At 43.8% G+C, this 25,177-nt stretch overlaps 1 protein-coding gene across 1 annotated transcript; it reads left to right on the plus strand.

Annotated features, from left to right (window-relative positions):
* Nucleotides 1-23,276, plus strand: IBA57 (iron-sulfur cluster assembly factor IBA57). Its single transcript, XM_036739494.1, has 3 exons — nt 1-1,435; nt 18,145-18,491; nt 22,149-23,276. The coding sequence occupies exons 1-3, from the start codon at nt 1,095-1,097 to the stop codon at nt 22,538-22,540; spliced, it is 1,080 nt and encodes a 359-aa protein (XP_036595389.1). The 5' UTR covers nt 1-1,094; the 3' UTR covers nt 22,541-23,276.
* Nucleotides 23,277-25,177: the final 1,901 nt, after the last annotated feature.

Consider the following 25,177-nt stretch of genomic DNA (forward strand, 5'->3'; position numbering starts at 1 on the left):
ATATTTATCTCTCACACATTTATATACATACAAATGTAAACATACATACACACACACACAGCACACACATTGCAAGCCATGAAGCAGAAAAGGGAGTGGTTTTGAAATTTCAGTCTTGTGATTATTTGCTTTTGGGAAATCTTAAAACACGAAAAGAGGTCATAGAACTGAATTCAGAATGAAAGCGGCTGCTTGTTCCTTCTATCTCCATTGGCCAGCATCCCGAGTGAAAGGAATGGATGAAATTTTGTAATTGCTGCCTTGTAAATTGATCGAACCACGTACACTCACTAGACTAATTATAGTAATGGGTAGAGGCAAGGTCCGCTGTGTCATGTGTAGGAGAGGACAGGAATTGCAGGGCAGTGCCTGTTCCTTTAACATCTCTGCAACCATTTCAAGTCCATTCATTCTCTGGGAAATGCCGGGTCACACGTATACCATTGCGAGCGCAACTATCTGCTTTCTATGGAACGATATCCAGGCCAGACTAGCCCGGGGCAGGGAACAAGTATTGAGGAGCAGAAACCCTTCTAGGTATGCGATACTTGCCCCCCGCCACCCCCACGTGGCAGGAAATAGTTAATTTGACAAGACTTTCCATATTGAACACATCTTAAGAAGTCGCGCTTCCTCCTAGCGGCCTGTAACTCAAACCCAGGTCCTGCAACTCTAAAGCCCGTTTTCTTCTCAGGCCATCGAGGGGAGAATCAGCAGGTGTGACGGACTGGGGAAAACTGAGGAGGAAAGAAAGGGCCTTCTTTGGCCGCGGCTGTCAGGGAGGGCTTCCTGCAGGAGGAAGGATTTTGGTGACACCTCGTTCCCTACGTCCACCAACTATAAGCTTCCCAAGGGCAGGAACATTCACTGGCACCATCTCTCATCCGGATCAGCCGCAGCTCCCCAAAGCACAGTCGGCGGACGTGGCTTACACGATTGGCTGGAGGATTCATTGACAGTCGTAAGACACCGCCCCTCCCCGCCCCTCATTGGACGCCCTCGGCAGGTGGGCGGGTCAAGACGGTGGTGGGGGGAGGGGAAGGGTACTGTGGCCTTCTCCTCCTCCCGTAAAGGGCACGGCGTTACTGTTCAAGATGGCTGCGGCGGCACTGCTCCGTTGGGCAGGTCCAGGCTTCTGCAGTTCCGTGTGGGGGCTGCCGTTTGGCGCGGGACTGAGGCGCCGCCTGACCCTCGGCGGCGGCAGCGACGGAGAAAGCAGCAGCAGTTGGTTGTACTTCCCGCTGCACGATCGCGACGCGCTGCGCGTGCACGGGCCCGATGCAGAGCCGTTCCTTCTGGGGCTGCTGACCAATGAGCTGCCGCGACCGGGTCCTGGGGGCGGGGCGGCGTCCCCTGAGTCGGCTCCACCGCGCGCGCACTACGCTCACTTCCTCAACGTCCAGGGCCGGACGCTCTATGACGTCATCCTCTATAGGTGCGATGGGGTTGGCTGGTAGGAGGATGGGCAAAACCACTCCTAAGACGGGGATCGGGGCAAAATTGCTGTATGTAGCCGTTCTACATGGAAGGGGGGGTGGAACAGAGAAAGAGAAGAATTATTACTGCCTTTTATTAATCTCAGTATGATAATAGCTGACATTTATTGCTGCTTGAGTGAGTCACACACACTTCATTTGACTTTAACAAACCTGCTCAGTAAGGAATGTCAGTATCGTTACTATGAGAGATCGTGCTTTCCTTAGAGACAGAAAGCCGCGAGTTCTAGTGCTACCGCCAGACCCTGGGTAGGTCACTTAACTTCACAACTCTAGACACAGACATCTCCCCAGAACCATTTCAGAAGAGGTGCCCACTTGCACTGATAAATGCCAATGCAATGGCAGGTCCATATCCCTAATAATAATCATATACATAATAATAATGGCTAGCATTTGTATAGAGCTGACTATGCGCCGGGCACCGTGCTAAGTGCTTTACAGTTGTTATCTCATTTGACCCCTACTGCAGCTCTTCGAGGTAGGTGCCATCATTCTCCCCATTTACAGATGAGGAAACTGAGGCAAGCCAGGGGTTAAGTGACTTGCTCGGGGTCTCCTGATGACATTCTCCATCCCTAAGTATTTTTGTCACCGATTTACAGATGAGGAAGCTGAGGCTTACAGAGAGGAATTGACTTGGGGCCAACATAGCTATTATGAAACCTAGGTATCCCGACTGGAAGACCCCGTACTACTACTGTAGCCTGCAGAATTGTGAAAATCATCCTAATGCTAGCTGACTTTTGTATATGGTTACATTGTAGCTTTATGTATATTATCGTGAAACTCATGAGAATTCTTCGAGGTAGACAAAGTATTCTTATGCCCATTTTTCAGATCAAAAAACCGAATCCCAGGTTAAATGACTTACTCAAGATTAATAATTGTAATAACATTGTAGCAGCGATCTCATTAATAGCCTTTTCAAGTTTATATGTTATATTTCATTACATTCTAATCACGTCCCTAGGACATATGTAAGGTATAGTGTCTTAGAGCTAACACAAGCCCAGCGCTCTATCCACTTTGCCACATAGCTGTCCCAAGGGTCACCCGGTTTGGGGTTGGACCTTAGAGATTATCCTGTCAACCCCCCTCATTTTATATTCCCCAAGTGTTTGTGATTTCCTAGTGTCATCCTGCTCATTAGTTTGTATGTACATTACATGATCAGACCATGCTCCATCCCCTCCACTTACCCCTCCTCCCCATTTTAAGTCCCTCAGTGGTTGTCAGTTTCATTTCTGAGCTTGCATCCCCGGCCTTCAGTGTGAGGATTAAGGGTCTGGAGAAGGGCTGTGCTCTAGTGAAGTTCAGGGGCTTATCAGTTGTGCATTTATTAAGGGCCTGCTTTGTCCCAGGCACTGTGCTAGCAGCAGAGACAAGGAAACAGGCCCTGCCTGTATACGTTCTTTTAGGGAAACCGCCAGTATGCATTTAAGTATGCACCACATGCAAGAGGGAGGCCTTTATCTGTCTATCCCTGTGTGGGGCAGCTCCTCCTTTACGGTTTATCAGCCCCGCCCAGCTGAGTCCCAGGCTCAGGTTCAGTTTGAGCAGTTTTTATGGAGCTAAGAACTGGGCTGGGGCGGAGGTGGGAGGTGGGGTTGGAGAGGAGAGGAGAGGAGATGGCGGCGTATTGATAGTCCAGTTGTAGGCCACTTTGGTGAAGTGGAAAGGGCATTGAATGTAGAGTAAGGAGACCTGGATTCTTCTTGTGGCTCTTACACCCTGGGTAGCTGTGCCACCTGGAGCAAGTCACTTTCCCTCTAGACCTCAGTTTCATCATCTGTTAAATGGAACTGAATTTGCTTATACAACGAGACCTCACAGGGTCATTTTCAAGGAAGGCACCCTCTAAAGCTCAGAGTGTGATAGAAATGAGTTCTGTCATCACTGTTAACATTGTTATTATTGAAGACATGGGATTCACAGACAGACATTGGAGGAAAAAAAAATGAGAGATTGCTTGATCGAGGACTAACCCAAAGATAGCCTGAGATCCAGCAGTAGAGTAAGTACTGTGAGCAGCCAGAAAAAGGAAAGACCAGGATGGGCCAGAGTTAGCAGGGAAGCCTTCCTGGAAGAGGGGGCCCTGATGTATATGTTGGAGGATTGGGGGTTTGGCTTTGTTTTTACCTTTATAAAAAGCTGCGTATTGTCAGGGCCTGGTAATTGAAGGCCAACCCCTGCTCAGTACTTTTTCAAGCCCCAATAAAGGATCTTTTTTTTTTCATTCTCGCTGGAAAAAAATTTGACCTTTTTTATTATGTATATTGTGCATTTTAGTGTTCTTGCCCTTTCATTCAAGGATTTTTTTCTTCCTTTATATTTTCTTTTTTATTATGACCCTGACAAACAGAACATCTCGATGCATGAAGAACATACAATGAGATCTCTGTCACACACACAGTCTCTTTAAAAATGCATGTTAAATTGGTCGGTGCCCCGTTCTGAACTTCCTCCTCTTCTCCTCTGTATTTTTTTAAATGTTTTAAGTTGTTTCTTCTTCCTTGTACATTGCTATCACAGCTCATTAACTTGCCTTCCATCATAACAAACAAGTACCGTAGGGATGATCAAAACCAGTGCATGCATCAGCCACATCTGTAACTGCCTCCGCCTGCCCCTCTCATCATCACCTCTGTGCCAAGAGGTGAGAAGCACGCTTCACCATCAGGAGCTGTGGAGCTGTGATTGGACGGCGCACCAGCTGGAGTTCTCAAGTCTTGCACAGCCATTTTCCTTTCTGTTATTACAGTCATCATATGAGTTGGTCTCCTGGTTCTGCTGCTTTGCCTTGGCGTGTCTTCAAGCAGATGTTCTCCAGGGGTGATTAGTAGGCCCCCACATTGTGCCTCACCAAGCATGACAATGGTGGACATGACACAGACCTAGGTCTCAGGGAGCTTCCAATTTAAAGAGGGGAAGAGCAACATGTGCTCAAAGAATTAGTCTTTAAGGGAGAGTGAGAAAAGTTCCGGTAGAGGCAGCTGCCAGTGGTAGGAAGTTTTCTTCACATCCTGCCGTCAGCTTTAGCTTTTACCTGTTGTTCCTTGTTCTGGCCTCAGTGGTCAAGCAGAGCCAGTCCTATCCCTCCAACACATGACAGTTCTTCAGATACTTAAAGAAAATGACCAGTCTTCTCCATCTATATCCCCAGGCCCAGGCAAAGAGTGCTGTAGTGATTCAGAAAAGAGAAAGGTCATTGGAGGGCTGAGTTTGTCCAGGATAAGGCATCAACTGAAGAGATGGGGTTGGAGCTGGCCATGTAGAATAGGAAAGATTGGATAGACAGAGGGGCAAGAAGCACCTTCTTTTTAAGGGAGGGGGAGGGAAAAAAGCTCCATGGAGGAGGCGGCATTTTCAGATGTGATTGGTGCACGAATTAATTTTGTTACAAGGGAAGGCAAGTTAGTGGGTAGGGGCAGTGATGCAGAAAGGTAGTGAGGAAGGAAGAAGAAAACATTGGGCTTTAAAAGAAGAGGGGGATTTCAGCGGAGGTATTAGGGGACAGGTGTAGAGGTTGGGGAAGCTTAGATGGATGAGAACAACAGACAGAGAGTGAACTAGAATGGAAAACATGTGAAAGGGAGCAGTTTGAAATTTGCCAGAAAGGTATGATAGAACCAAATTGTGGGGAGCCTTAAATGCCAGGACCAGGAGTTTATACTTTATTTGGTAGACAATGAGATCCACGAAGTTTGAGGAGAGGAGTGACAGGGTCATAATTGTGTTAGCAGGATGATTTGGACAGCATTTGGAGGCAGGAAGACCAGTTTGGAGGCTGTTAGGATAGTCCCCACAAGTGTGCTGTCTGCCTGGACAAGAGTCATTACATTGAAAGCAGAGAGAGGACGAATGCGAAGGGTGTGGAGGTAGCCGTAGGCCTTCCTCAGTGAAATGTGGGTCTGAGTTCTGGATGGGTTACCTGGCACCATTCATATTTCCTGCTATGGTCTCCTGTTGTGATTCCTAAGGTCACTGCTCCAGCTGTGGTGAGAAGAAGGGGGTCATTTTGTGGCCAAGGTTAGGAGGTTGTTTGTTTTTTTAAACCAGATCCTTGCTACAGATTTATTTCATGGCCATTAGCATTATGACTTAAGTTTTTCTTTATCCTTTTTCCACCAGGAAAAGTTGAAATTGACTCCAAGGCTCAGCCAGTTAGTTACACTTGAATAATCAATTCATTAACCAATACATAGTGAATTCCTACCTGATTGTAGTGATTGAATGGTGGGACCAGTGGTTTGATGTGGAGGCCCTCAGAGCAGAGTAGGCCCTATGGAAAAAAATTGTCAGGGAGGCAGGTTTGAGTTCAACCCGAGGCAGAACTTTCTAAAAATGAGAGTCATCCAACCATAGAAAGTAACTCATTACAGGCTTTAGCCCTAGGAAGGACCTTAGAGAACCTCTAATCCAGGGGTGGGGAACCTTCAGCACATGGCTTTCTAGGTCCTTGGGTGCGGCCTTTTGACTGAGTCCAAGTTTTACAGAATAAATCCTTTTATTGAGGAGATTTGTTCTGTGAAGTTTGGATTCAGTCAAAGGGCTGCACTTAAGGACCTAGAGAGTCATATGTGGCCTCGAGGCCACAGGTTCCCCACCCCTGCAGATTGTGCCCCTCTGTCAGTGGCCAAGCTGGGATCCAAACTTGGAAATTCTGACTTAAAACACACTGGTCTTTTATTGCACTATCACAATGACTTCTCTAACATTAGAAGTGATTATGTAGTCTGAACAGAGTCTGTCAGAGATGCTGTCAATAGTATTTTTTCCAGCCTCCTCTTTACCTATTCCATTCCAGCCTCACCAGGCTCACAGTCTCTCCTCCTGCCCCCATCTGCCCCATTCTGCCTCCTATCCCTGGAGTGGCTGGTCTCCTTCACCTCTGCCAGCTGAAATCCCTGCCTTCCTGTAAGGGCCAGTTCAGGTGCTACCTGCTAATGAAACTCCCTGACTTTCCCAAGCTGTAAGTGGTTTCCTCCTTCCCCTCCTTAGATCTCTCAGATGCACATAGTACATCATAACCAATGGCTGAGAATTTATTTCCTTAATTAGATTATAAGTGTCTACAAAGGCTTTGAGGAAAGCCCTTCAAATACTTGGAGACAACCCTCAGAATGCACCTAAATTTCCTTTACTCTGGGCTAAAAATGCCAATTCCAGATAGATGCCATAGGAGAAACAGTGTGGTCCGATGGGAAAAGCCAGAGAGAAGCAGTTCTGAGGAGGAGTAAAAGGGGTTAAAAAGGGGATAAAAGAGGCTGATACAGGTTTATGAAGGCCTCATTAATCAATGTAGATTTCTTAACGGTGTGCATAGAAGATGGAAACGAGTTCAGGGGATGGAGGATGTGCTGAGGTTGGCCAGGGAAGCCGAGGAAAACAACAACAAGAAAAGGTGGTTTTGTTTGTTTTTTTTAAGCCATGATGCCTGGGAAAGAGGAAGATCAGAGAGGGATGCACCATGGCCTGGAGAAAGGTATTGATGACCACCATATTGACCCGGGGATAATGTAGAGTGTAGATTATGCGAAACTGTTCAACCTCTATTTGACTTCCACTTTTTGTGCCGAATAGTCTTTGGACTGGAAAGGATAAAACAGAGATGAACCCCCAAATGAGTAAGGCACTCATCTGAACTGCAGTTCAAGTCATCAGGCCAGACACAGTACACTCCAGGGCACCGCAGAGAGGGGCAGATGATTGCCGAGCCACAGTCAATGATTTTTGAAAGACCATGGAAAACAGAAGATGTACCACAGGACCGGGAGAGTGAAAATGCTGTGATTTTCAAAATCGGAAAGACTAGAGTCTGAAAACTCAGGGCGGGCAAACTTGACTTGGATTCCAGGAAAAATTTTTGAATATGTTTTAAAAGCGATTGCTGATGAATATCCAGAAAAAGTATTGATCACAATGGCTTTCTGAAGCACCAGCAGATCTTGTTTGACCTGGTCTGAGGAGCTCATCAGGGAGAGATCAAGGAACCATGATACATAAAGTTTACCAAGATTTTAGCATAACATTTGGTAAAGGATTTGATGTTGTTCTTATTAAAAAGAAGTATAAATGTGGGCTAAATGACAGTCCAGTTATGTGGTTTCCTATTGGTTGAATGTCTAGAACAGTGGTTTGATATGGAAGTCTGCAGTAGAGTATCCCAAGGATCTATCCTATGTATTTTAGTATTTTAAAAATTATTGATTTGGATAAAAGCTTAGATGGCCTGTTTCTTAAATTTTCTAGTGACACAAAGTTGAGAAGGCCCTCTCACATGTTAAATGAATGTATCAGGATTATGGATTGGGGCAGCTAGGTGGAACAGTGGATAGAGTGCTGAGTCTAGAGTCAGAAAGACTCATCTTCCTGAGTTCAAATCTGGCCTCAGACATTTACTAGCTATGTGTCTTTGGGCAGGTCATTTAACCCTGTTTGCCTCAGTTTTCTCATCTGTAAAATGAGCTGAAGAAGGAAATGGCACACCACTCCAGTATCTCTGCCGACAAAACCACATGGGGTCACAAAGAGTTGGACACGACTGAAACAACTGAACAACAACAAATCAGGATTTAAAAAAAATCTAAAGCTATAACATTGGACTAATCTAAGATTTTAACATTCAAATGTAAGGTTTTGCACCTGGGCTAAAAAAATCAATTTCATAAGTACAAGATTGGGGTATAACCGTTCATCTGGGGTGGGGAATGTGAATGTTGTCTTCAAATATCTGAAGGATTGTCATGTCAAGAAGGACTAGACTTGCTCTTCTCAGCCCCAATGGGGGAAAAGTAGGAGCAATGGGTGGAATTTTACTGAGGCAGATTTCAGCTCATTTAAGGAAATGCTGCCTGACTTTGAGAGCTTCACAGAAGTGAAATGGATCGCATTTCACTAGAGACCTTCAAGCAAAAGCTGCATAGCCAGCTCGATTTATTGTAGAGGGGGATAGTTCAGGTATTATATTGGAGTCAGATCATCTTTGGAGTCCTCTGAGGTCCCTTCCAGCTGTGAGCTTTTGTGATTCTGTGACTTGGGGTCCCAAGACCCGGCCAGTTGTGTGACCCTGGGTCACCCTGAGCCTCACTTTATTCATCTGTAACATAGAGATAACATACTGTGTGACTCACAGACTAGTTGTAAAGAAAATACTTTGTAAAGCTTAGAGTGCTATGTAGATGTGAGTTGGGCCAGGCTGACCTGAGAGAGGGAACTTCCTATTGGAGATGGAGCCTCCTACAATGACTAGGAGTTTATGGACAGAGAAGATGCAAGGAGGGCCTTTGAGGCAAGAATTATGGGGCATAGGGTGGTTAACTTGTGTAGACTGGAGGGTGCCTTGGAGGAGGGGATATAATCTAGAACTGCAGAATGTCAGGACTTAGAAGGAACTTTATTATCTGGTCCAATATTCTCATGTGGGGAAATAGAGATCCAGAGAGAAGACACTTTCCAAGGGTCACTCAGCCAGTTGTTGAGTTCATCTCTGGGTTTTGGGAAGGACATTAATAAGCTATGGAGTATGTAGAGGCGCACAGCCATGATGGCTAAGGCCTTAAGATTATAACAGAGGAGGATCTGTTGAGGGAATTAGTCATTTTAGTCTAGAAGACTTGGTAGAGGGGCTGGAGGTGGGCAGGAAGGATAGTTTCCCTAAGATATTCGAAGGGCTATCACATGGAAAAAGGGGAACAGACTTGGTCTGCTTGGTCCAGAGTACCAGAGATACTTAAAGCAAAGACTTCCTGACCGATAGTGGTGGCCCAGAGTAGAAGGGGCAGGCTGTGGGCTTCCCTGCCCTGGAGGCCTTTAAGCAAAAGCTGGATGACTGCTTGTTGGGGATGTAGTGGAGTGGCTTGTTTACAACCAGAGAGCTGCTGCCGGTCCCTTCTGTCTACTGTTAGTCTAGGTTGTAACCAAGTGGCAGGCTCTTCAAGCATTCTGGGCACCAGTCACCCAGCGGCAGATCCGGAGTCTGGCCTCCGTGCTGCTTGTTGTACCTACTGCTTTGGACCATTTGGCCTTGTGTTTTGGTTTTATCCATTTAGAGATGCAGCCTAAGGCCATACTGCTTGTAAGGGTCAGAGTGTGGGCTGGAACTCTGTTCTTCTGACAGCAGGTCCAGTGCATTTCCCACCACATTATGCATCCTCCCCTGAAATTATCAGTGGCCCAAGGCAGCAAGCTGAGAAGAGAACACGTATTGGGAATTGTAGCATGATGCATAATAACTACTTACTAGTCTGTGCCATAAGAATAATAATAATAACAGTGATAATAATGGTGATGGTGATGATAGTGACAATGGTGGTAATTTTATATAGCATTAGATTTCACATTTGCAAAATGCTTTACAAAAATTATCCCATTTGATCCTCACAACAATCCTGGGAGGTGGGTGCTGTTATTATCCCTATTTTACAGGTGAGAAAACAGGTATGCAGTGGTTAAGTGACTTGCCCATGGCCCCACAGCTAAGTGTCTAAGATTGGATTTGAAATCAGATATTCTTGACTCAAGTCTACTGCTCTGCCCACTGTACCACCCAGCTACCTCAATTTCATAACTCTTTACCAGGTGCACTTTGTGGGAGGAAATTCTTTTTGAATTTGTCAAAAATCCAGTAGAGAGAAAGCTAAAATATTATGATGTCATCATCATCATCATATCTCCAATTTCTTTAGCACCTGACAGTATACACTATATTTTCTTTTAGAAACCCCTCAAAAGGAGGTAGTACAAGGATTATTATGTTCCTTACAAATGAGAAAACTGAGGCAAAGTAGTAATAACCAATAACCAGCATTTATATAACCCATTACAGTTTATAAACTATTTTGCATGCCTTATCTCACAACATCACTGTGAGGCAAATAGTGCAAGTTTCACTGTCCCTGATTACAGATAAAGAAACTCAGGCCTGGAAAGATTTAGAGGGTTTGTCCAAAGTTACACAACTCAGCCCTTCCACTTTGAGAGTCCTGGATTTGCCCAATGGGTTCTCTCTCCTCTGATGTAGTCCCTGTAACCCTATATGCATTATTAATAGATTGTTCGTCAGGAGCTGCCATGGTCAAAAAATTCATCCTTGCTGGATAATCTTCTAGTGATGTCCCCCTCCACATGTAGCCAGGCCAGTTCTTGGATGAGCAAGGCACAGTTCATTATCAGGCCTGTCCTGAAAGCAGTTTCAGCATGGTAGGACTTGCCAGAACTTGCATTCCCCCGGAATCACCTCTGAGAGCCCAGGGTCACCTCCACAACCCAATGAGACATCAGAAGAGGAGACCTGTGTACCTTTGCTACATAAAATACCTTAGTAGGGGCAGCTAAGTGGCACAGTAAGTAGAGCACCGGCCCTGGAGTCAGGAGAACCTGGGTTCAAATCCGACCTCAGACACTTGACACATATACTAGCTGTGTGACCTTGAGCAAGTCACTTAACCCCAATTGCCCTGCCAAAAAATAAAATAAAATAAAATAACTTAGTGACAGCACAAAGGGCTAGAGATGCATTTAGCCCATGAGATTCATTGTTCAAAGGAAGAAAGAGTAAAGGGCTCCTCCAAAAAGCCCATGGGAGAGCTGTAAGGTGATCAGAAAGTCCCAGGATGAGGCCTTGGAAGCTGGAAGCAGTAGAAACAGAAGGATAGCCTAGGCATTCAGGAGTTCCAGGGTCCCTCACCTTCTGTCTTGAAACCTAATATAGAGTCCTGAAGACACAGCCCTCTGAACCTCCCAACTGCTCAAAGGTAAAGGCTCTCTTGATCCAGTGATGAATGTAAAGTATATATATAGCAGTTTTGCTTTGATTCAGGCTGTAGAGCCCTGTCTGTTGGTCTTTATTTCTCTTCTCTGTATTTCCTCTGTTTATGTTTTATGTAAAGAAGATCATTGATCCCTGAAACAGCTATCTTTCCTAGTAAAGCAGATCAAAGAACCTGCACTAGCAGCCATCCTGGGTATGCCAGTGTGGTTGCCTTTATAATAGTGACCCTGAAATACAAACACAAGTCTAGAAAAACCTATAAAGATAAATTTATTTGGGCACCTAGAATGGATTATATGACAATGTCATATTAATATCCTAATGGGGGAGAAGAAACAAGTGCCCCTCAGAGCCTTACTATTTTGAAAGGATATCAAGAGAATTAAAATATGAAAAACAGAGAACTTGGAGGTAGATTTGTTCTGTTCTGAAGAGTAGAAAGAGAAGGGAGAATGAAAGAAATATGTTAGTGTCGAAAAGAGGAAGAAGGGGATGGAACTTGCAATTCCTCATACTTGGAGTACATGAGAAGATTGTATATATACAAACATAGAAAAGGAAGGGTTTGGGGACAAGTTTAGAAAGAAGCACAGATAGGATAGTTTTGAATATAATATGTGGAATTTATATACTTTTTTTTGAAAGAGCAAGTGATATGAAATGGAGATTTATGGTTTTATATATGGTCCCCTTGTGTTCTTTTGTGTATATGGAAATTTTCTTTTTTCATTGTTTGAGTTCTGAATTTAATTTAATATTTTATTTTTCCCCAGTTACATGTAAAAACAATTCATAACATTCATTTTTAAAAACTTTTGAGTTCTAAATCCTCTCTCTCCCTTTTTCCCTCCTTCCCTCACTGAGAAGGCAAGCAATTTGATATAGATTATACATGTGCAATTATACAAAACATATTTCCATATTAGTCATGTTGTGAAAAAAAATACATTGAAAAACAACCCTACTCCAACAAGAATAGTAAAGAAAGTAAAAAAAAAGTATGCTCAGATCTGCATTCAGACTCTATCAATTCTTTCTCTGGAGGTGGATAGCATTTTCCATCATAAATCTTTCAGAATTGTCTTGGATCATTGTATTGCTGAGAATAGCTCAGTCATTCACAGTTGATCATCTTACAATATTGCTATTATGGTATACAGGTTCATTTCACTTTGCATCAGTTTGTGGAAGTCTTCCTAGGCTTTTCTGAGAGCATCCTGCTCATCATTTCTTAGAGCACAAGAGTGTTCCATCCCAATCCTATACTATAACTTGTTCAACCATTCCCCAATTGATGGACATCCCCTTAATTTCCAATTCTTTGCCACCACAAAAAGAGTTGCTACAAATATTTTTTGAACATATAAGACCTTTTTCTTTTTTCTTTGTTTTTAATCTCTTTGGGATACAGACCTACTAGTGGTATTGCTTAGTCAAAGGATATGCATGGTTTTATATCCCTTTGGGCATAGTTCCAAATTGCTCCCCAGAATAATTGAATCTGTATAAAATGTCACCAACAGTGATTTTCCCACATCCCCTCCAACATTTGTCATTTTTCTTTTCTGACATATTAGCCAATCTGATAGGAGTGGGTTGGTAGCTCAGAGTTGTTTTAATTTGCATTTCTCAAATCAATGGTGATTGAGAGCATTTTTTCATATAACCATAGATAGCTTTGATTTCTTCATCCGAAAACTGCCTGTTCATACATCCTTTGGCCATTTATCAATTGAGGAATGGGCCTTATTTCTATAAATTTGATTCAGTTCTCTATATATTTGAGAAATGAGGTCTTTATCAGAGATACGGTGTAAATTTTTTTTTCACGGTTATGATTACTAACTACATATCTCCCTCCATCCTGTTTTCCCTTGTTTAACCTGCTCTCACTCTCTCCTTTCACCCTGTCCATTCTCAAAAGTGTTCTACTTCTGACTCTTACCTCCCTCTATTAGCCCTGTATGCCCCACCCCAACCTTATCCCCTTCCTTTTCTACTTTCCCATATGTAAGTTAGATTTCTATACCCAACTGAGTGTATGTTATTCCTTCTTTATGCTAGTTCTGATGAGAGTAAGGTTCACACACTCTTCCCCACATCCTCCATGTTGCCATCCATTGTAAAAGCCCTTTCATGCCTCTTTTATGTCAAATAATTTACCCCATTCTACCTCTCTCTTTTCCCTTCTCCCAGCATATTCCTCTTTCTCACTCCTTAATTTTATTTTTTGAAAGAATCATTCCATCATAATCAACTCCCACCCATGCCCTGTATGTATTTATATTGCTTTTAACTGCCCTAATGATGAAAAGGTTTTTAGGAGTTATAAGTATCACTTTCCCATATAGGAATGTAAATAGTTTAACCTTATTGAATTCCCTATGGTTCTCTTTTCTGTTTACTTTTTTATAATTGTATTTGAAAGTCATATTTTCTATTCAGTTCTGGTCTTTTCATCAGGAATGCTTGAAAGTCCTTTATTTAATTGAATATCCATTTTTTTCCCCTGAAGGATTATACTCAGTTTCACTGGGCAGGTGATTCTTGGTTGTAATCCTACCTCTTTTGCCTTCCAGCATATCATATTCCAAGCCCTCTGATCTTTAATGTAGAAACTGCTAAATCTTGTGTTATCCTGACTGTGGCTCCATGATATTTTAAATTTTCATTTATTCATTCATTCATCCATTCACTTATTTATTTATTTATTTGTTTGTTTGTTTGTTTGTTTATTTTGCTGCTTGCAATGTTTTCTCCTTGACCTGGGAACTCTGGAATTTGGCTATAATATTCCTGGGAGTTTTCATTTTGGGATCCCTTTCAGGAGGTAATTGGTGGATTCTTTCAATTCCTATTTTGCCCTCTGGTTCTGGAATATCAGAGCAGTTTTCCTTGATAATTTTTTGGAAAATGTTGTCTAGGTTCTTTTTTTGATTACGACTTTTAGGTAGTCCAATAATTCTTAAATTATCTCTCCTGTATCTATCTTCCAGGTCAGTTGTTTTTCCAGTGAAATTTTCTTCTTTTTTTTTTCCTTCTTTTGATTGTGTTTTATTGTTTCTTGATGCCTCACAAAGTCATTAGTTTCCACTTTCCCAATTCTAATCTTTAAGGAATTATTTTTTTCAGTGAGCTTTTGTTCTTCCTTTTCTGTTTGGCCAATTCTGCTTTTTAAAGAGTTCTTTTCTTCAGTGAATTTTTGTACCTCTTTTTTCCATTTGGCAAATTCTGCTTTCCAAGGTATTCTTTTCATTGGATTTTTGTGCTTCTTTTACCATTTTGCCTATTTCTGTTATTTTCTGCAGTATTTTTGTGCCTCTTTTACCAAGCTGTTGACTCCTTTTTCGTGATTTTTTTTGCATTTTTAAAATTTCTCTCCCCCATTTTTTTCTACCATTCTTACTTGATTTTTAAAATCCTTTTTCAGCTTTTCTGTGGCCTGAGATAATATTTTTCTTTGAGGCTTTGGATGTAGCAGTTTTGACTTTGTTGTCTTCTTCTGAGTTTGTGTTTTGATTTTCCCTGTCACCATAGTAACTTATTGTAGTCAGGATTTTTGTCTACTGTTTGCTCATTTTTCCAGACTATTTCTTGACTTTAACTCTATGCTAAAGTGGAGCTGTGCTTCCAGAGTGCAGGGGGCACTGTCCCAAGCTTCAGGTTTTTTGTGCAGTTGTTTTCAGAGATAATTCTGGGGACCTGTAAGTTTTAGGTTCTTCCAAAGTGATATGATCTAAGGAGAGGTGTGTTTACCACTCTCCTGGTCTGTGCTCTGGTCTGTGAGTAAGAAAAAGCATTCTTTTCCACCCTGAAACTGTGACTAGGGTCCTAGTTCCCTGTGGTCGCAAGCACTGGTTTGCTAGCGCTTCTTCTTCCCCTGGGACTGAGACCTCAGACTGTCACCCAGATCCATGTATGGGCAATGCAACAGAGTCTTACCCCTATTGCCAGCAAAGAGACCCCTATAATCTCCTTCTGACGAGTTGTTTGACCCCCTTACTGTCTGTGGGCTGAGAGGTCCAGAAACCATCACCGCTCCCACTGATTCAGTCACCCCAGGGCCTGTTCCTTGTTAGCTGGGGCCTGGTCTGCATTGGCATGGCCTGTACTGGACCATGCTCCACTTTCACCCTGGTAAAACAGACCTTTCCTGCTGACCTTCTAAATTGTGTTGGACTGGAAAATTGTTTTACCTCATGCTTTTTTGGGTTCTGCAACTCTAGAATTTGTTCAGAGGCATTATTTAAAGTTTTTTGGAGGGCTTTTGGGGAAAGCTCAGGTGAGTCCCTGCTTTTTCTCTGCTAGCTTGGCTCTACCCCCCACACCTACTAAATAAGTTCAGAATTAAAAAAAAAAGGAACAAAAAAGTTGGGCTGACTGGAGTGTCCAATCGTGATGAAACGAGAGGTGGGTAACCTATGAGTGCAGAATGAGGCATACATTTTCAGACACCATTAATGTGTTTGGTTTTGCTTGACTATTTTTTATATGGGGTTGTTCTGTTGATTGAGAACTTTTTTTAAGGACAAGCTTTTTTTTTATTAAACATTTATATTTATTTTTTAAAATTCATTAAGATTTTTTCTTAATTAAAAAAAAATCAGATTTTGGCTTACAGGAGACCTGATTTCTTTGTTTGTTTGTTTTTTTAGGAGACCTGATTTCTAAGTGTTAAGGAGATTGTTAATATAAAAGGAAGTGTGCCTTTACCCTTTATTGCTTATAAAGTGTCTCAAAAAACCCAAAACAAGCTTTCTAACCAACCACATGCTTTTACCCTTTACTGCTTTTACCTTTACCTTTTATTTCTTATAAAGTGTCTCAAAAAACCCCAAACAAGCTTTCTAACCAGCCACATGCTTTACTCTATGGTGTAGAAAGGCATTTAAATCCTAAGAAAGTTCAAACTCTTTTGTTTGACATCCAAGATCCTCCAAAGGCATGGCCCACCCTATTTTTCCATCCTTCCCCCCTCCCCACATCCTCTCTATGCCTGCCACACTTTAGCAAAATCTGACGGTGGTGCCTCCAGACACACTTCCCTCACCTTTGATCCTTTGTTTTTGCTATTCTGTGTGTCTTGAAATGCTCTCACTCCCTTTCTGGGGCTGCCTTATTCCTAACCATTATCTTAAGTCCAGCTCACCTACACCTCTCAGGAGGACTTCCTTCCTCAGACTCCATGTAACTAGATTATACAACATAGTATATGACAAGATGAGTGCTTTCTTTGAACAGGCTTTTTCTTCCCACTAGTAAGAATAGTAATCTGCAAACTTCTTAGGGGCAGAAAATTGTACCTTATCTCGACTTTATATCTTATCTCCACAGAGATCTGCAAACACTAGGTAAATGCCTGCCTGGTTGGTTGGGTCAGGGCACAGCAGTAATAAGGTCAGGGAACCTTGCGGGGAGGTGTACAGCTAGTTCTTTCCCCTGACCCAGCTCATTTACTTTGGAACAGGCTGCAGTACTTTCTGGATGGTCTGGTCTAGTTGGGGCCCTCTAGACCAGTAGCAGTGAGGTGGGTGGGGAAGGAGTGGAAAGAAAGAAGTGAGTTGTTCGGTGCAATGTAGTCAGTTTTCACAAGATAATGAGTAGATAAGGAGTCACAGGCTAGAGACATGGTTAATTTCTAGAAATTGGAGATCCAAAGGATGAAATGGGCACCTGGATCAGTCAACAAGCTATTTAAGGTCAAGCAGGAATCCAAAAAGCCCAGCTATATGACCAAAAAGCAGGTTTGGCGCTTACATAAATAAGCAGGCTATTTCCCAGTCTGACTTGCTCGTTGTGGCATCTGTGCTCATGTCCTCTCGAGCCTTGGTGTTTGTGGCTCATCTGCTCTTGCTTCCATCTCTCCCCATCCTGCACGAGTTTCAGCTGTGGACAGCTGCCAATCACTGCCACTGTTTCCCATGGAAAAGGGAGCTGAGTTTGTCCAGTGGGTTAGAGACGAGAAATTCTTCCCAGGACTCACACCATAACCCCGATCCATGGCTACAAATCATACACCTCGTCCTTCCTCCAGGCAGAGGCATTCGGAGAGCCTAGACAAAATCTGAGGATTACATTCCTTGTATATTATTGCCTGCCAGAGCTGTAACACATGTGACTTTACTGAGGGTAATAATCAGTCCCTCTGGGTTATGGAGAGCCTGCTTTCCTGGCATTAAAAGTAGGTGCATTTGTAAAAACATGTTCTTAAGAAGTGCCTCTCTGTGCTCCCTCACATACTATATTCTGCCTTACCTACTCATCGTTGTGTTATAGAGTTCCAGCCCCGTCCACAGACTGATCTCCTGACTTCACCTTCTAGACATGTGGTGGGTTAGAAAGACCAGGTGGAGATGGCTTAGTGCAGTTCATTCCCCTTGTTGGAGACACTGTTCTGACCCACGTTGTACTGACTGGTGTGAGGATGGGAACTCCGCCTTTCCATGAGGTTGTTTGTGTGCTTTATCGATCATTTCCTATCACATTGATCATTGATTGATCGATCACCGTTGATGTGTCTCTCAGATCATAGATGCCTAGTGGCAAAGCCAGACGTCTCTGATTCATTCCACACAGGTTTGTTCTTATCAGAAGCCTTCCCTTAGCAGAAAATGATCTCATCTTTTCCAGATTTCTGTTAGGACTTTGTCTGGATAGTACTTTTATCGTGCTCACATTCTAACTGCTGTTTCATCCCCGACTAGATCACCCTTGCAGGCAGGGAGGCTTTTTTTTTTTTTATCTTTGTATCTTCAACACCAAATACCACGTCTTGCACACAGTAATAGCTGCTTAATATACACTTGCTGAATCCTTGAAGTTAGATTTTTTTTCCTCACTTTACTCAAAACCTGGTTTCTCTTTTCTTCTCAGACTCCATGAAAGCCAAGAAGAAGAGCCAAATTTTCTCTTGGAGTTCGACAACTCAGTGTCTACTGCTTTTCAAAACCACCTAAAACTCTATAAGATCCGAAGGAAAGTCACCATCAGCCCGTGCCCTGATCTCTGTCTCTGGGCTGTCCTCCCACAAACTGCACCTGAGGGCCTGGCAATGCCCTCATTAGAGAAAGGTGGCGAACCTGTGGTTCTCACGCCAGATCCCAGAGCAGCATGTATGGGCTGGAGGTTAATCATCCGGAGGGAAGACATGGCCCAGGACGTGGTTCCAACTACCCAAATTAGAAGCACTAAGGACTACCATAAACACAGGTATCAAAAAGGTAAAAGAGAACCCCTTGCTGGAGTAGGAGGAGGGTGAGGAGTGGAGAGGGGAACCCTGGCCCACAGTAGCTGAGGGGTCACTCAGGCCAGGGACCTTCACCTTTTTGGTGTCTTGGACCTTGGGAAGTCCCATAAAGTCTGTGATCTTAAAAAACGAGGCTGCTTGGATAGGCACAGTAGCCAAGTGGATTTTTTTCCAGTAAGAGTCTTCATCGTGACAAATACTGTGATGAAGGCTTAAGGCTAGTGTAGAAACCAAAACTGTAGTGAAATGGAAGTCATCTAATTCTGAATTATAAAATCCTAGCACCGAGGAACACCCCTGAGTCCTTCCAGAGCCAGGGGGCCTCCCCTTTGGACCCAGTGCCTTCCTAGAGACAGCATCTTCAAGCAGGTCTCTGTGGGGCAGAGCACTGACAACACGTGTTATTTGTGCTCACATAGCTAGATGTCTGTGGAGAGTTCATTTCTGACCAAGGCCAAACGTTGTTCTTATTCTTCCCTTCCAAATCCTCCAAACTTCCAGGCCTTCCACGATGGAAACTCAGCTCAGCTGCCCACAATTCCTCCTAAGTTGTGCCAGACCAAAGCTGATCTTCCCCCTTCTCTTGTTTTGGGCACTGGCAGGCTGACAGGTAGGTCATGAGCCTAGCCTCATGCCACCTGTCCTGCCCCCCCAGCACTGTCACTGTCAGGCCACTCCCCAAGCCCATGCTGTGTCCACTCCATCTCTTTTTCAGGGCTCACAGCACCCAGGCCACCTCTCCCACTCCTTGCCATATATCCAGTATTCTCACTGCTTTGTAATAATTACACACCACAGAACTGCTGGAGAGATGGGGAGGTCACCGTCCTGCATGAGGGACAGACAGCTGCTGCTTCTGCCACCCCTTTCCAACCCCTTGACAGCCCAAGCTCTTTTTTTTTGAGGGGGGAAGGCAGGGCAATTGGGGTTAAGTGACTTGCCCAAGGGCACACAGCTAGTAAGTGTGTCAAGTGTCTGAGGTTGGATTTGAACTCAGGCCCTCCTGACTCCAGGGCTGGTGTTCTACTCACTGTGCCACCTAGCTGCCCCAGCCTGAGCTCTTGACAGCTTCTGATTCTCACTTCAGAAACATTAGAGTTGCCCATTAATGATTATCCTGGGCAGTTAGTATTGTGGATAGAGAACTGGACTTGGAGTCACAAATCCTGCCTCAGACACTTATTGTCACCCTAGGCAAGTACTTCGCTTTACGAACCTCACAGTTAAAATGGGGATAAAAGTGACAGCCCCCACGATAATATTTGTAAAGTGTTTTGCAAACCTTACTATATATATATATATATACATTAGTGATAAAAAAAACCCCTTCACCTCTATTTCCTCATTCAGTCCCACTGAGAGTGCCTCCTGCAGTCAGAAGGGTTGTTCTAGGACCTTCCAGCCAACAGGTTTACCTGCTCCTGAGAGCCGGCTTGGACCGGCTGAGGAACCACACCCTTAAAACTCGGCCACATCATCCAGATCTCAGGCTCCACACCAAAAGCTGTCTGAGATGAAGGCTGAGCAACAGCCAATGTTCCCTGCCAGTGGAGGGGAGGACCACAAACTCCTTTCCCCTTCCCTGTCTGCCCTAGAAATACCATGTCTATGGCATGGCTAATTAGAGTGATTTCTTTGCATGAAACATATTTCCTCCACTCAAATCCCCGACAGCCTGCTTGGCCACAGGCTGGGCACTAAGGACATATAAAGATTCTACAAGGGGCAGCTAGGTGGCACAGTGAGTAGAGTGCTGGCCCTGGAGTCAGAAGGGCATGAGTTCAAATCCAACCTCAGACACTTGACACACTTACTAGCTGTGTGACCTTGGGCAAGTCACTTAGCCCCAATTGCCCTATCTTCCCCCCTCAAAAAAAAAAAAAAGATTGTACACGTTAACTTGCATCTTTAGCCAGAGAAGAAAACACATGAAGGGGCCATGATAGCTGTCCTGTGTTTGAAAGGATTTATTTTGTCTAAGAGGGTGGAACTAGGTGGAAGTTGCCTGAGGCAGAAACTTTCTGAAGAAAACTGTCTGGTTGGATGGTTGTCTGGGAAGGGATGGGCTTCCCTTTCATGGGGGGACTTGAAAGAGAAATTAGAGGACCACTTGTTAACAGTATCCTAGAGAAGATTCTTATACAGGCGTAGTGAGTAAGAGACCCTTTGAAGTTCCCTAGAATGCTGAGAATTCTGTGTTCACTTGTATGTCAGATTAACTTAATGTAAGTTGTATTCGAGGCAGCTAGGTGGCACCACTAGTGGAGAGAACGCTGGCTTGGAGTCAGGAAGACCTCAGTTCAAATGTGACCTTAGATACTTACTAGCTTTGTTACGCTGGGCAGGTCACTTCACCCTGTTTGCCTCAGTTTCCTCATCTGTAAAGTGAGCTGGAGAAGAAAATGGCAAACTATTCTAGGATCTTTGCCAAGAAAACCCCAAATGGGGTTATGAAGAGTGAGGCATGACTGGAAAACAACAACAATGGAAAAGTTACATTTAATTACAATAATGAATTATTTATATATACAGCTAGGTCACGATTGGGGTAAATTATGAATTCCCTGAAATGGTTGCATTATTTGAATTAACACTGCATATTTCCACTGGACTAGAACCAGTTACCATATTTTATGTAATTATAACCATCAATAGTGTGAATTCGAAAATATGACCCCTGTAAGTACAGTCTGTAGCATAGTTATTCATGAATACTTAAAATCAGAGTCAATTATTTATTAACATTCATTTTCTTAAGCAGTCTTCTTTGCTAATAATTTCATGTGTATGTGTATATGTATATAAACTATGTATTTGCATATCAAATTTAAATAGAAACAGATCCCTGCAGGCCACATATTGACTTAGAAAACCACGAATTAGCATTATCCATATTATATTATATTTTTATTTATTTTGTCAAACATTCCCCAAATACATTTTCATCTGGTTCAGGCCGCACTTGGGAGTATTGGAGGCCATGCTTCAGGCAGGCTTGAGTTTGATACCTCTATCCTAGACAAATCTTCTTAAAAATCTCAAACAGTAATAGTAATTCACACTTCTCTAGCACTTCATAGCTCACCAGATACTTTTCTCACCACTCTGTGAAGCCCTCAGGATGTCTCACTATCTTCGTTACACAGATGAGGAAGCTAAGGCAGAACAGGATGAAATGACGTGACCTGGGTAATACAGTTAGTAGGCAGCGAGCTAGGATTCAAGTTCTGGTCTTCTGACACCAACACTTGTACTATACCCTGCTGCTCTCAAGGAGGCATGGAAACTTCAGATTTCTTGATTGATGGTCCCTCCTTTCGGGCATGCATCATTGTCTAAAAGGGCCCTACACTCTAAGGCTGAAATTCCTTACCCTGTTGGAGCCACTGGACCTTGGAAGAAGTTTTTTTTCCACTTTGATTTCGTTTTCATCAGAGGCAGCATGGCAGAGTGAAAGAATGCTGCAGCTGGAAGTATCATTATTACTTGTTTGTGAGCTCAGAGCAGCCTCTCTGCCAGCTGGATGGAAGGAATGTACCAGCTGTGGTGCAGAGGGGGGAAGGGTTGTTCCCAGCCCTTAAAGAAATGGGTTTGTCATGTGACTTTGCTTTATCCTCTCCTCCCTCTGTAGGAATTCCTGAAGGGATCAAAGATCTACCACCTGGTGTGGCCTTGCCCTTGGAGTCCAACCTGACCTTCATGAATGGGGTTAGCTTCACTAAAGGCTGCTACATTGGACAGGAGTTGACTGCTCGGACCCAGCACATGGGAGTCATCCGGAAACGCCTTTTTCCTATTAGGTTTTCAGCCCCTATCATAGCTGAAGGCGTCTCTGCAGGGGCCACTGTCCTCACTGAGTCAGGAAAGCAGGCTGGGAAGTACCGGGCCGGGGAGGATGACGTGGGAATCGCTTTGCTCCGATCAGAGAAAATCAAGGTGCCCCTTTACATCAAGACCTCCCAAGGTCACCAAGTGAACATCATTCCCTCTGTGCCAGACTGGTGGCCCAAAGCTAACAAATGATTCTGACCCCCAGGTAGTGCTGACCCACTTTTATTTGGCACATTTGTGTGTATGCTCTGTGATAAGACTCCTATTTGCCTCAGGGTTATTGGAGGCCATCTTTTTCTCTATCATGCTCTCGACTCTGGTGGGGAGGGCGAGGGTATCTGGCGATAGGGTTGCCTTTTTGCAGCTGGTATCACTAGAGTTATTCTATGCCCACAAAACAGATGGAACACAGTGTGGGGCTCATCTGGAATTCCCCAGGGGAGGACAAAAGGGTAACATTTGAGCTGAGGCCTGAGACAAGAGAAGCCCAAGTCAACAGAGTCAGGCTGAATCTGCTACTAGAGTAACTGTGGGTCCTGAAAGCTAAGGGCTGGACCAGGTGGGAAAACCAGTCATAATGGAGAGGCCAAAGCTGAGGGTTTCAGCTAAAATGTAAGGAATCCAAGTTCAGGGAAGCCACAGAGCTGATGCTTCCTCTGAATTCTAGCTCTTTCCCAAAGGTTTTAGTTTTGTTGTTGCAGAGACCTGCATGCCCCTTCTCCAGCTGGTGCTGAGGAACTCCCTGTTTCCCAGGTGAGCCCTGTGGCTTCCAAGGGATTCAGCCAAGTAACCAGGCCATGTACCAGGGGGCTGGGTAAAAGTGAATTGTTTGATAGCCTTTGACTAGCGCTTGAATATTGTGTTAATACTTTCCTGAAAGATACCCTCCTTTTGAACAAAAACAAATAAAGACCACTCTGTTCTAGTATGTAGTCCCCATATCTTTGCTGTGCGTCCAAGCTGTTTTGATCATCCTAGCCTAGGGTCCCTGACCATGAGGTTTCTTTAATCCCTCCAGCAGCTCCTTAACATGGACTTTTTGATATCCTTGACTCAAGGGAGAAGGCAGCACCTATCATAGCTGAGCCCAGATGTTACTGCAGACTGGATGGCACAATGCAGACACATCAAACCTGTGTCCTATTTTGGCCAGAACATTCACCATTTAAACAAAAAGGGTGGGGTGGGGGGCAGGGGCTGGGGTGGGGGGAAAGAAAGGGAGGGAGAAGAGAGAAAGAGAGACAGTGAGAGAGAGAGTGTATCATGGAGGAGCTCTAGAGCATTGCCAGATTGAAGCCAGGGTCTGTTGCCCAGACTCTGTAGGTTGGGAAGGGAAATCTAGGCTTGTCCCTTGGAGAGGATTAGACCAGAAGCATCAACCAATTTGCTAAGCTATCAGCAGGGAAATACGGAAGCTAGTACGGTATGGATTCTACAATGAATAAGACTCCTATTTGCCTCAGGGTTATTGGAGGCCATCTTTTTCTCTATCATACTTCATCTGCAAAGGCCTGAGCCTTCTTCACTTGGGCTGCCCCTGTGACAGTTCTGTAGCTCTGAAAAGTTGGTTCTGTCTGCTTACCTCAGCATGGCTGGGCATGAATGGCCAAGTGGTCCTTTGGAGGAGAGCCAGATTAAAAAGGCCCTCACGTGATTTACTGCAGCTGTGTGCTGCTGCTTAAACCAGTCCAGAAAGTGACCTGGATTTGAAGCGTAAGAGACCTGAATCCAGCCTTTGTTCTTTACCATTGGTGACCTTGGTCATGCTTCTTCTCTCTGGGCCTCAGTTTCCTTGTCTGTAAAATGATCCATATTCCCTTCTAGCTCTGCAGTAGGAGTTCTAAACCTTTTTGTCAGTCTGGTGAAACCTGTTATCTCTTCAGAATGTTTTAACTGCATAAAGTAAATCAATTATACAGAAATAAGAGTTATCAAAATATTTTAAAAAGATATTTACAGACCCCAGGTTAAGAACTCCTGCTCTAGCTCTGAGGATCTAGTGACATTGAAAATAAGGTTCAGATACAGTCATCAAAGACGGAACTCCTGAATCCCACCAGAAAAAAAACCCTCCCCAAGTCACTTCCCAATATTCCTCAGCTATTGGGCTGCCACTTTCCTAAGATTATTTTCTCTGAGAAGCCTAAAGGTTTCTGGGTGGTTTGCCAGGCTTGGAGTTTGCTGGGAAACATTTGTTCCTTTCATTTCTGTTGACAATTTCATGATCATCATTAGATAAAGACTTTGATTCAGGCCAAGGCCAACCAACTCTTTATAGTTTTATCCATTCTCAGTTTAGGAGCCTTGAGTTCCTCAATGGGTGGCAGAAGCACATAAATCGAGACACACACACACACACACACACACACACACACACACACACACACACGCACACACGCAGATTACACATGAATAAAAACACACATGCTTAAATAAAGTTAATCATTTTCCTCTTAAAGTTTAACTTTAACGATAAGGAGGCTATTTGTCTTTCTTAACCATTAATCCATTTCCCCTTACAAGAAAATCCAACTGCTCTTAAAAGATCCTTGCTGATTGTTTCTTGCCAAAAGCTTTGGCTAAGTCAGCACTTTGGAAGCCCTTACTTTGATGCTGCTTCCTTTGCAGGAAGGACACAGAAAAATGAGCAGCCTAGAAATGGCTTCAGTTATTCCTCCTCTGCCCCGAGTGAAACTGGATTCTTATTGCCTGGACCACAAAGCCAACTGGCCAGTCAATGGGGTACCTTCATTGGCTCCAGGAGCAGAGCAGTCCCAAGTCCTAGAATGGACTGTGCTCTAGGGAGGGTGGGCTCTTCCTCAGCAGTTT

The sequence above is a fragment of the Trichosurus vulpecula genome, chromosome 9 (genome assembly GCF_011100635.1).
Source record: "Trichosurus vulpecula isolate mTriVul1 chromosome 9, mTriVul1.pri, whole genome shotgun sequence".
NCBI lineage: Eukaryota > Metazoa > Chordata > Mammalia > Diprotodontia > Phalangeridae > Trichosurus > Trichosurus vulpecula.